This window comes from Aspergillus campestris, assembly GCF_002847485.1.
Source record: "Aspergillus campestris IBT 28561 chromosome Unknown P168scaffold_4, whole genome shotgun sequence".
Lineage (NCBI taxonomy): Eukaryota > Fungi > Ascomycota > Eurotiomycetes > Eurotiales > Aspergillaceae > Aspergillus > Aspergillus campestris.
Genome location: NW_020194339.1, coordinates 1,084,488 through 1,095,633, shown reverse-complemented (window position 1 = coordinate 1,095,633; position 11,146 = coordinate 1,084,488). Strand labels below are relative to the sequence as shown.

The window sequence follows — 11,146 nt, the reverse complement described above, 5'->3', positions numbered from 1 at the left end:
CATGGTGGCCCTAGCCTAGCCGGGAGGATCACTGTGCATGAATACCTATTACCATCCAACATGCTACGTATATATCTTTCGTCTGGAAAAGTTTCGATTGTATATGTCAGTTAATGTATATATGTATGCTTTAGTGGATATTCGCAGTTAAATTCTCAAAGACTGCGTACATAATTAATTCTCCGGTCGGCACGAGACCAAACAAGCCCTAACAAGGCAGAACCCCAGCCGCTACCGACGCTCTCCTTCTCAACCTCGCACGGCATTACCTTCCATCATTTTCAATTCTCCACTGCAACTAGGTTAACAGTAAGACGGAGCGGATTTTCACTCCGATTTTGAAAGCAGAAATTGCACCGCCTTGGTATCAGGGGTGGTTTGGCAGGATCGGATCCTGGTATGCTGGTTCCGTCCTGGGGCGGGATTCGGGGCGTGTGAGCGTGACCCACTGTTGGCTGTTGTAGAATAATGTAAATTTTGTTGCTGGTAATGGGATGCATTGCTGTGGTATTAATTAGACTGGGACATAAGGAGGGATGGCGATTATGTAGCTTAGTATTGTCATGGTTGTTGGAAATAGTATGACAGTGTGCAGAAAAGCGGATAAAAACGGTTCAGTTATACTCATTTTAAACTATCTTCTTAATATATGAAAGTTTTAGATGGTATGCAAAGTTGAAAAAAAAAATCTGCAAGCTCTATGAAAAAACTCTGTTCAGCCAGAAATCGCCAACTTATCCCTGTGATGATTTTTCACACTCTCAATCATACCAATGTGAAGGTACTCAGAACATGAAAACATATGGGAATGTAGCAGTATTATTTTGTTTTAGGTCTACTCTCGCTACCAGTCATAAGCACTGTTCTTTCCATGAGACTCCTCTAGCTCTTCGGCTGAAAAGGGCATCTTGGTAACAGAGTGAGTAGAATAGGCGGGGATAACATCACAAGTAAAGATTTAGGTTTGGAAGATAAGAGACTCCACTCACGGCCTATGAGCAAAGCTTGATGGTGACAGTTACACTCCAACTATTCTTAAAGTTATTTATAGCGGTAGGGAAGGTTCAAATTATATAGAACCATACATGAAGTCTGCAGAATCTGCAAATTGGACTGTACCCAGACTAGTGTATATTAACTTGTTGTTGATATCAATCAGCAGCATCTACTAATAGTATTGATTTCACATTATATATGATATAACACGATTAAGACTGGTTGTCCTGTGATGAAGGCAACATCGACACTTTCTATTCGGAGGCCAGCGACGATTGACATTTATAACCATGTATATATTTAGTATACAATCTATCAAATTATCTGAGACACGAAGCATGAGATCTGAACATTGATTGAAAGGAAGAGGGGAACACAAAGGCATCAGTAAACTTATATCTTCTGCCATCCCGACTATTACCATAGCATCACTACCTAGATATATATATCCCCCTTAGTACAAACTGTGGGATGACCGATGAAAACCGTCAGAAACAGCGATAATATTGATGATTCTTAATACCATGAAAGGTCGTAAGATTGCAAAAAGACCGAAAATACTAATAGTGAGAAAACGCTAGCTGTTCAGATCAGCTGACATGTTGGCTGATTGCTCTACCACTCTTCCACAAACCTCATTTCGAATCATATCCGCCCCGCATAATATATATCTACCAACGAGCAAGACCCCTTCACACGTTCACGGCAACTTATATTCCATCATCCAGCGGCGGACAATGCGCGCTGGCGTCGGGTGCTTCCCTATTGAGAGAGCACGTGATGGCTGTTGATGCGGTGGACCTGTCTTCAGCCCTAACATCTGACACAAACAATCTTCAGCGCCAGCTCGATAACCACGAAAACCTAGTAAATCTGCAAATTGCTATCGACACTGGTCGTCCTCAATGCGGTCCCAGCTGCATGGTTGTTACCGTCGATTCCTTTGGATTTGGTCGATGGAAGGAGTGGATATGTAGACAATCCCTGGGCGCAGGATCGATGCAGATGCTGATGGCCGTAGAGAATCAGCTGAGCTCGTTGCGTTCAGCCACTCCTGATGGACGATGGGACCTGTATTGGCTGTTGGTTGATGGGTGATTGGATGGTTGGGATGGAGTGGTGGTTGTATGGGTTGATGTGTGGGTTGAGCCTTGAGAGTGTAGAGGATTCTTTGTGAGAGTATTGTTCGTGGTCGACTTATCAATACCCTTTGTCCCTTTGATTTGTTTTGGATGGCCGATCTTGTTCAAGATATCTCTCAACGTATACGGAGCGTTGAGAAGTATCCTGTGATCGGTTGTGAAGCTCAGCTTGGGGTAAGTCTGGTCGGTGATACTCACTATGAGCTGGATGCGAACGGTTTGTGGAGAGCTATCCGCCAAGATACCTAACCTAGTAGCATGGGAGCTTTACGCGATGTCTACGATATACGATAGCGACAATCCTATGTGACCGATATTGAAGATATCTTGGTGCCACGCTACCTAGAGACAAATGACGTCATCCATCGAACGGAGCCCTAAGACAGCATCCACCGACAGCGTCGACCCTCTCGGCACAGTCCGAGGAGGATTGTCTTGTGATTGACAGACTCGCTATAGAGACATATTTTTCCAGACGGATTCATTTAGCGAGTTGACTCGGTTGGATCAGGCGAAGACGGCAAGCGCCATGCCAACCAATCCGCGGAGGACGAATTTCGTCAAACCACGATCGAATTCTTCAAGACACGATGGGATTTCCAGGCGAGCACCGATGCCAAGGGGAGGCGATCGATCCACATGGAAATCCCACGGCAGGTCCCGATGTCATCCAGACCTGGAAGCCAGCGAGCCGGATCACACCACGGGGGAGGGGAGTACCTAGGAGGGGCTAGGGTTCCGGATTCCGAACCCGATTGCGAGGGGGTCTCACAGGTAGAAATGTTTTATTTTGTTTTATTTTCCTTGTACCCTTTCCAAGTGGTTGGGAAGCAGCCGTTGAAGCGAAAGCGGGTCCGGAAACCAGTTAGCCTCTTTGATGCCTCCGACTCGGTTTGAAGGGATAAGGGGCACTGCCGCATGGGCCACTGGGGCACCGGGGAACACAGGCGAGGAAGAAAGAAGAGACAATAGCGCCACCCGGAAGCGTGGACAGCGCGATTGATTCCGATGTCAGCTGGACAAGGGGCGATTCCACCGAGTGCACCGTCGAGGAACATCGGAAGCCTAGCTGATTCTGGCTACGGTGACAGACAGGCTGGAGGCAGCTCCGTGGGAATTGACCAGTGAAAGTCCACCACTGAAACACATCCTGGTCTGTGCCAGGTTGACAGGCCCGAAATAGATGAACTGAGTAATGGGGAGGCGATTATTGGTTGCAGAATCTGTCTGGAAGACCCTTATTCTGGGCATGATACTTGGTGGAATCAGGAATCAGGTCTGGGAAGCGGCCGTCTCCGGTGGTACAAGCAGAGTTTGATTCTACTTGATTTATTTATGTATCTCTGTAATTCTATTCGATTTATTTTATTTTATGATATATATGTGTTATATATGGATTGTACTATTCTATATATATATAATGATCATAATTGGTATTGTTAAATGAGTATAATCATGAATATAAATGAATTATTAGGAGTAGTGTATAAGGGTAAACTCATAACCGGTCATCGGATCCGAGTCTCGGCCGGGAAGTGGATCATTCTCCACCACACGCGCTGCTTCTTCCTTTCCATACTCTCTCGCTCTCCCATCTTGTACTATCGGAGCCGGCCGTCCTTGTTGTTTCGAATTGTCTGCTGGATGTTGTTCTTCCGGCTGGGGTGATCAAAGAACAGGAAAGCTGCTCGATGACTCTAGCCTGTGAGCAGATTACATCACTGTCTGGATTCTCTTTTTATATCCCTGGTCTTGCTGTTACGATCCATGGTACTCACCATCAACATCAACATCAATCAATTTTGATATCAACTTCAACTTCTGTCAACCTCTATCAACCTCCATCCCACCAACTCTACTCTCAAATCACTCAAGAGTGTATCCAGCCATGAACACAATGGCCTACTCCGAACCCGACCCCCTCTCGGGCAACTGGTCCTACGACAGTGCCATCGACCTCTTCGCCCTCAATCCCGTCTTCCCCGATCCCTTCCAGATGGATCTGGCCGACGAACTGCTGCCCATGGACCCCAAGGAATTCTCAGAACGTCCAGTCCAGCAGTCCGTCACCGGGTATACCATGTCTCACCATCCGAACAATGAGGTTGCCTCTTTACCATCGGTATGTCTCATACATCATACATCATACATCAAACACAGACCAACTAACAGAACGATAGGACGTCGAAAGCGACGATCAGTCCTGGTCCCCCACCCATCTCTCCTCCCTCGACAACTTCGCCATGGACATGCTCAACTTCGACAACCACCCTCCCTCCAGCCCAACCCACCGCCGTCAATCCTACCCGCCCGCCGCCAAACCCGCCCGGCGGTCGCGCTGGCCCAGTTCCGAACCCCACGACGACGAATCCGTGCCCACCCCCGCAGAGATCGACTCCGCCGCACCGCGCAAGCCCCTCAAGCGCACCCTCTCCGAGGACTCGGCCAGCAGCAGCAGCGGCGGCGGCCCAACCGGTGCCGCCACCGGTCGCAATGCCGCCAAACGTGCGGCCCACAACATCATCGAGAAGCGGTACCGTACCAACATGAACGCCAAGTTCGTCGCCCTCGAAAAGGCCATGGCCGGCGCCGTCGGCACGAGTATGTCTGCCTCGGCGACGGCAGCCTCGCGGTCCACGCGCGGCGGGTCGTCCGCGTCGCTCAAGAAGTCCGAGATCCTCTCCAATGCCATTGCCTACATGCAGGAGCTGCAAGAGGCGAACCAGGCGATGCGGAAGGAGATGACGTTACTCCGGCAAAGTATGGGCCTGGGGAGGCGCTACTAAACCTACTCTTGGTCCGATTTTACTCTCGGTCCGATTGCACTCTTGAGTTCGACTTCTGAATCGTACCGGGATTCCTCTTATCATTTCATTACTTAATGTATATTAATCTTCCATTTGTGACGGCTGAAAAAAAGTATTTATTGCATGACATCGGGATGGGACTGCTATGGGATGGAGTTATTCTTCTTTCTTTCTTTCGTTTATTTTTTATTGTTTTATATGATCATCATGGGATACCCGGAAAAACCAATCCAACTCCACTTCACCACATTCATAAAATCCAGCTTCCAATTTCCAAGTTTAATCTAATCCATAAAATCTTCCAAGAGAAACGTCTCGAGTCTTTGACAGGTGAAACCCAACAAAACCCAGTAGCTACCAGCTAGTACGACACAGGTTTGGACCCACACGGGCCCCTCCATCCGAGGTCCAGAATCCAGCCACGAACGTCACAAGTGGATTAGCTTGTCTGACAGGTGTAAGACTGTTTGTTGTCTGGACAATTCCGCTTTTTCTGTCTTTTTTTTCTTTCTCATTTTTTTTTTTCTATTTCTCTTCTTTTCTCGTGTCAGTTTCCCCAAGTATGTCCGTGCATAAATAGATAGGTAGGAAATATGTGGATATGGATTAGGACATGGATATGGATATGCATAGATCCAGATAATCATGAGCTGGCGATCTTGGTAGCTTAGTTAGTAGTTGACTAGTAGTTAGTATCTGCCGCCCGACCGAGCGAATTATTTTCCCAAGTGGGTTAGAAGTACCTAATAGCTAGCTAGCTGGGTAGCGAGAGAGGATTCTAATGACAGATCCTGTAGAGTAAGCGAGATGACCGTGTATGTGTATAGTATGTCTCGGTCGATGGGGGTCTGGATTCTCCTTATACTTGGTGCATTCAAAGGTAGTGTGCATAACGTAATATAGTATAATGATATTCATAATGCACAATGGGTGAAAGGTGCTTACTTGGCTTTCTGTTCAGTTGGGTCTCACTTTGTCACATCTCTACCTACTACTTTTCTGATCCCCGACCCACAGAAATGGGACCGAAGATCTTGCCCTACACATACAGAACTGAATTACTGACACCTCCCTTCCTCCTTCGTTACCTCTTCGTCCAGTGCGTACCTTTCGGGGATCGACCGTGTTCGAATCAATGAATGTGTTTTGTTATGGTGAAAGGTAGCATGGATGTGTGCGAAGACTGATAGAACAGTTTGACAATACTGATGATATCAATGAATCTTAGAACCATGACAAGGTTGTGAATAGTGGCAAGATGGCAAGAAAAGCCAAACAGCGATCTGTGGGGAAATCTCCACAAGTCGGCTGATATGCTGGCGTTTCCCAAGTCTGCAGAATCAACGAACGAAGCAATGGATTGATTGATTGTTTGATTGATTGTGCAGTCTTGATGTTATGCTACTCGTGTCCTTGGCCAGTTTCTGGTATTGCGAGCTAGCTTGTACTGTCAATCAATGGCTACAGCTGGATATACAAATAACTAGATCATCTCTACGGATCACTCCGTACAAAGTGGGGTTTCGCCCGTCCCTTGGACCTTCTACTACAGCATGCCGGGAATATACGGCTGTGGTAGACTTGATAAGTTGAATCAATTTGTCTGGTTCGATGTCAATATACTCCAAAGAAGATAGCTCACGGTCGAGCCCATCCCCATCCTATGAATGTGGTCCATCCGCCTTCTTCCCCCGACATCCCCCCCGATATCCCCCTCCCACCCCTCGTTCTCCAACCGCTGCGCGACAATCATCTGCGCCAGGGCGTCCTCCGTGCGGAGATAAGTCTTGCGGCCCTGGACGAACCAGAACCCGACAGCAACAACCAACATAACCCCGAACACGGCAATCGCCCAGTTCATGTCGCTAGGCGCGGGGGACGGCGACCCCGGGAAGAAGAAAAAGACCGTCGTGATGGCGCAGTAGATGACACCGACCCAGTTCAGCAGTGGGCCCCACCGACCCAGCCGGAACGGCCCCGGCGGCAGCCGGTCGCGCCCGACGACCAGCAGCGCGGCGATCGGCAGCCCGTACGAGACGGTCAGCGCGATCGTGCTGACGCTGAGGATCGCGTCTAGCACCGTGTTGGCGAACAGGTAGAGCACCCCCACCAATCCGATCAGCACTCCCTGGAACCAGAGCGCCCGCACGGGAACCTTCCACACCGGGTCGACGTGCGTCAGGTACCGGCTCCAGGGTAGGCCGCCGTCGCGGGCGAAACCCCATGTCAGTCGGGAGGCAGTCGTGAGGATGCTGATGCCTTGGCCGAGGCCGTTGAAGATGAAGAGCGCGATGAGGGTGGCGCCGCCGTTGAGGCCGACCGTTTCGAGCATGAGCTCGATGAAGGGGAGCCCGCTGGGCGAGTCGAGGACGTTGTCGATGCTCTGCACGCAGAACAGACACACGACCATGAATATGAATCCTGTCACGGCGCCCAGGAGCACCGCCATCCAGATGACGCGCGGTGCGTTGCGGCGCGGCGCGGGGATCTCTTCGATCATGTGAATGACGGCGTCGAACGCGGTCAGCCCGTACGCGGCCTGGACGAGCCCCGTGAACCAGACGACACCGTCGCTCCAGCCTGTCTGGTTCATCCAGCGGCCGAAGACGAACGCGCCGGGCTGGAAGGACAGGTCGGCCTTGGTGCCGACCGAGATCAGCAGCGCCAGCGACAGCACCACGAACAGGCCCGTGAACCAGACGCCGACGAAGTTGTTGATCCAGGGCAGGATGCGCTCGCGCCGGCAGCTGACCACGTTGATGACCGTCAGCAGCACCACGACGCCGATGTAGACGACGAACTCCAGCCAGCCCGTCGCTGACCCGGTCCAGCTGGGCTGGAACATGTTCTTCATGCCCAGCAGGAACTCGGTCATGAAGGCCACCTGCGAGGCCGTCAGGGTCCACCAGCCGAAGGTGTTGATCCAGGCGCACATGTACGAGCAGAAGCGTCCCGAGGGGGAGTTCCACAGCCGGAACACCCAGTATGCCTGGCCCAGCGCGGTCGGCATGCTGCTGGCTAGCTCACCGAGGGAGAGGGCGACGCAGAGGTTACAGGCGGCCACGAGCACGAGACCCCACAGGATGGTGATGGGTCCGCCATTTTCGAGACCCGAGCTGAGGTCCTGTGCGAAGGTGGAGTAGGTTCCTATCCCGAATCGTTAGGGTGGTTTGTTTGGATTTTGCGTGGGCGCGAGAGGACAGTTTCACGAAACTAGGACAGGGAGAGAGGGCTACCAAGAACGCAGAAGGCCAGAGCTAACATGCTCCACATGTCGAACTTGCGCGTGAGGGCCTGATCGTGGCCCATGGCCGCGAGATCGTGGGCATCTTGAACGCTTTGGTCGACCGACTGCACCGGTTTGATGGGGTCATTGTTTTCCACGTCCATACGGGAGGACGAGCGGGACAGAGAATTTGCAAAGAAGAAGGTCGATTCAAGCGTGAGGAAGGTGATTCAAAAGGCGGGAAAAGTAAGATACCCCCCTGTCCATTTTCTTGCGGTTGGGTTACTGCTCTCAACCACGGCGTTTGGGGAGGTTGCGCGATTTATATACTAGTCCAGTCGTCCTAACTGGTAGCCTACGGCGGAGTACTTCCCGGGGGCGATATCGTATCTGCTTTCCCCTCACGGGGTCAGCCGTCAGCAGGGAACCGAGATACCATGCTGGTTATCAAACGGGAGCTTAATCAGGGGTCCGTGATAAGTTAGCTAATGGACGGTGATTCTGCGGGGATTGGGGGAGATAGGTGTGGATTGACTCAGTCGGCAGGACTTCCTAAGCGGGGTTAACATATCGTATCAAATCCAGCCTAACGTTACCGTGTGCCAAGCGAATGCAACCATCGGGTTGATTGGTACGGGTTAGCACGAGGGAGATGATGAACTAGTGAAAACGCCTAACTCGAGGAGAATTCGACGTGTTGGAGGTTCGGAATTGGAGATTCAACTGTGAGGTTATTTTCCCCCATCATCTCCTTCCACCTGGCCGTCCAGTGATGCTTGAGTGCCTCGTCACAGAGACCCGATTAGGCAAGTCTATGCGACCTATCAGCGCCTCCAATATCGCGACTGTCGATCCAACTGCGTCGATTTTCGTGACATCTTCTTGCTCTCTTAATCATACAGACATCGATCGATCGGTGACCATCGAGATAAGAATGAAACCGGTCCCTTGCGGAAGGAGGCGGCATATATATCACAATCCCCTCGAGTGGCCTGACATTGTTCTCCTACCCCAAATTAGGTATAGATCAGCGGTTCTGATCCTTGGACGCCCTCAAACTTCCCACAGGTTTCAGCCCCTGACATAAAGAAATCGGACCAAGTCCGACCATCACTATTCAGGATAGTATGGTGACGACGAGGCGGTATCGCCACATGCTCATCCCTGTAGCGACTAGCGACTCTCCCCCGAGGGCTGGCAGTGGGGCGGACAGGAGTGGATATGGGGTAAACCTGTGAGTGTGCGGGGAATACATCTCTCCAGTCTCCACCGCGGCGAACATATTGTGCCAAGATCCCTTCTTTGAATGGAATGGGATTCATGGGGGATTTCCTGGACAGCGCCCGGGTCTGGCTTGACGCGACAGCATATCGGATCGGAGCATATATCATACGGGTTCAATGAGAAGGCTACTTGTACAGGGGAGGTTTTTGCTTGCACCTCAATACACTTGGAGATTATCGACAGACGCGGAGGCCATTTTCCGTTGCGATGGTTCAAGTGGCAGGACCCAGCTAGATCGATTAGGCATGCGCTACGTCGTCGAACGGTTGATACCATCATTCCCTGGCTCTGACGGTGCAAGGGTATCGCTCTACTCCATTTTCGCAAAGAGGTATTGCCTCAGTCTTTTTATCAGAATCCCAGAGCTAGCACCAAGATGCCATCGTCCTTTCTACGCAATCATCTACGCAAGTGGTGGTCCGAAATGCAAACGTGAAATACCTTTTTTTGTAGGTTTTCTGGTTTCATAACGCGACATTAAAATCACTAGAAAAAAATCACTGAAAGGAGCAGTCTGAAACAAACACCTGTCAAAGCATCAAAGCATCAAATCATCAAATCATCAAACTCTTTTGTTTGGGCGAACTCGCCCGCTGTCAGCCAGACAATTCCGCCTTGCAGCGAGTTCGTGCCCTCTCTTCACATGCAACGAACGAAATCACTGTCCCTGCTTGCTGGCCAACATTTTCTACTCGCTGCGTTTGACCTCCCCGTCAGGATAAAACAAATTTATCGGATAGTTGGACTCGCTGCTGCGCTTGGCCACCCTGTCCAAGTCCAAATCAAGACCCAGGGGCCCATCGTCGGCACTGGTCTCATCACTGTGCTTGGCCTCCCTAGGAGGAGAATAAAGATGTGGTAAATAGTCTGCCTTGGGCTCGCTGCGCTTGGCCATCCTGTCCAAGTCCTCATAAGTTTCCGGGTAGTCCCCATCACCACGCTTGGCCTCTCTCAGAGGGTAAAAAATATGCATCAAATAGTCTGCGTTGGGCTCGCTGCGCTTGGCCACCCTGTCCAGGTCCAAATCGAGACCCAAGGGCCCATCGTCGGCACTGGACTCATCACTGCGCGTGGCCACCCTGTCCAGGTCCAAATCGAGACCCAAGGGCCCATCGTCGGCACTGGACTCATCACTGCGCGTGGCCACCCTGTCCAGGTCCAAATCGAGACCCAAGGGTCCATCGTCGGCACTGGACTCATCACTGCGCGTGGCCACCCTGTCCAGGTCCAAATCGAGACCCAAGGGCCCATCGTCGGCACTGGACTCATCACTGCGCGTGGCCACCCTGTCCAGGTCCAAATCGAGACCCAAGGGTCCATCGTCGGCACTGGTCTCAACGCTGCGCTTGACCTCCCCTTTCAAATTGTAATCCCAGGGCTTATAGATTTCCGGGTAGTCCCCATCACCACGCTTTGCCTCTCTCAGAGGGTAAAAAATATGCATCAAATAGTCTGCGTTGGGCTCGCTGCGCTTGGCCACCCTGTCCAAGTCCAAATCGAGACCCAGGGGCCCGTCATCGGCGCTGGTCTCATCACTGCGCTTCTTCTCCCTACGGATACTGTAACGCCCGATACGATACTCCGCGCTGGGCTCATTGGTGTTCTTGCTATGCTCAGCGGCTTGTCCGTTCTCCTTCCTCAAGTATTAGTTTGTAGTGCCTGGATCCGGGAAGCACCGAGGGTGTGTTTGA

General features: G+C 51.1%; 3 protein-coding genes across 3 annotated transcripts; 2 read left to right on the top strand and 1 right to left on the bottom strand.

The window, feature by feature from the left end:
- Nucleotides 1–3,916: 3,916 nt before the first annotated feature.
- P168DRAFT_128580 (uncharacterized protein) lies at nt 3,917–5,192 on the top strand. Its single transcript, XM_024832669.1, has 4 exons — nt 3,917–4,260; nt 4,319–4,389; nt 4,633–5,030; nt 5,117–5,192. Exons 1-3 carry the CDS (start codon nt 4,027–4,029, stop codon nt 4,922–4,924), a joined length of 597 nt encoding a protein of 198 aa, XP_024694281.1. The 5' UTR covers nt 3,917–4,026; the 3' UTR covers nt 4,925–5,030; nt 5,117–5,192.
- Nucleotides 4,925–5,341, top strand: P168DRAFT_128584 (uncharacterized protein). Its single transcript, XM_024832670.1, has one exon. The coding sequence runs from the start codon at nt 5,020–5,022 to the stop codon at nt 5,308–5,310; it is 291 nt and encodes a 96-aa protein (XP_024694280.1). The 5' UTR covers nt 4,925–5,019; the 3' UTR covers nt 5,311–5,341.
- A 1,150-nt stretch (nt 5,342–6,491) lies between these two features.
- On the bottom strand, nt 6,492–8,335 carry P168DRAFT_296074 (putative amino acid permease family protein; the record flags this gene model as incomplete). The annotated part of the gene is made up of 3 exons (XM_024838088.1): nt 6,492–6,525; nt 6,667–8,092; nt 8,182–8,335. 3 exons carry the CDS (start codon nt 8,333–8,335, stop codon nt 6,492–6,494), a joined length of 1,614 nt encoding a protein of 537 aa, XP_024694279.1.
- Between the last annotated feature and the right edge of the window lie 2,811 nt (nt 8,336–11,146).

What these genes read in the sequence shown, in the direction of transcription:
- P168DRAFT_128580 (XM_024832669.1), top strand. Translation starts at nt 4,027, where the DNA reads ATGAACACAATGGCCTACTCCGAACCCGACCCCCTCTCGGGCAACTGG. An exon ending in AGGTTGCCTCTTTACCATCG is followed by an intron (nt 4,261 to 4,318) that starts GTATGTCTCATA and finishes ACAGAACGATAG; the next exon opens with GACGTCGAAAGCGACGATCA. An exon ending in GACAACTTCGCCATGGACAT is followed by an intron (nt 4,390 to 4,632) that starts GCTCAACTTCGA and finishes CACCGGTCGCAA; the next exon opens with TGCCGCCAAACGTGCGGCCC.
- P168DRAFT_128584 (XM_024832670.1), top strand. Translation starts at nt 5,020, where the DNA reads ATGTATATTAATCTTCCATTTGTGACGGCTGAAAAAAAGTATTTATTG.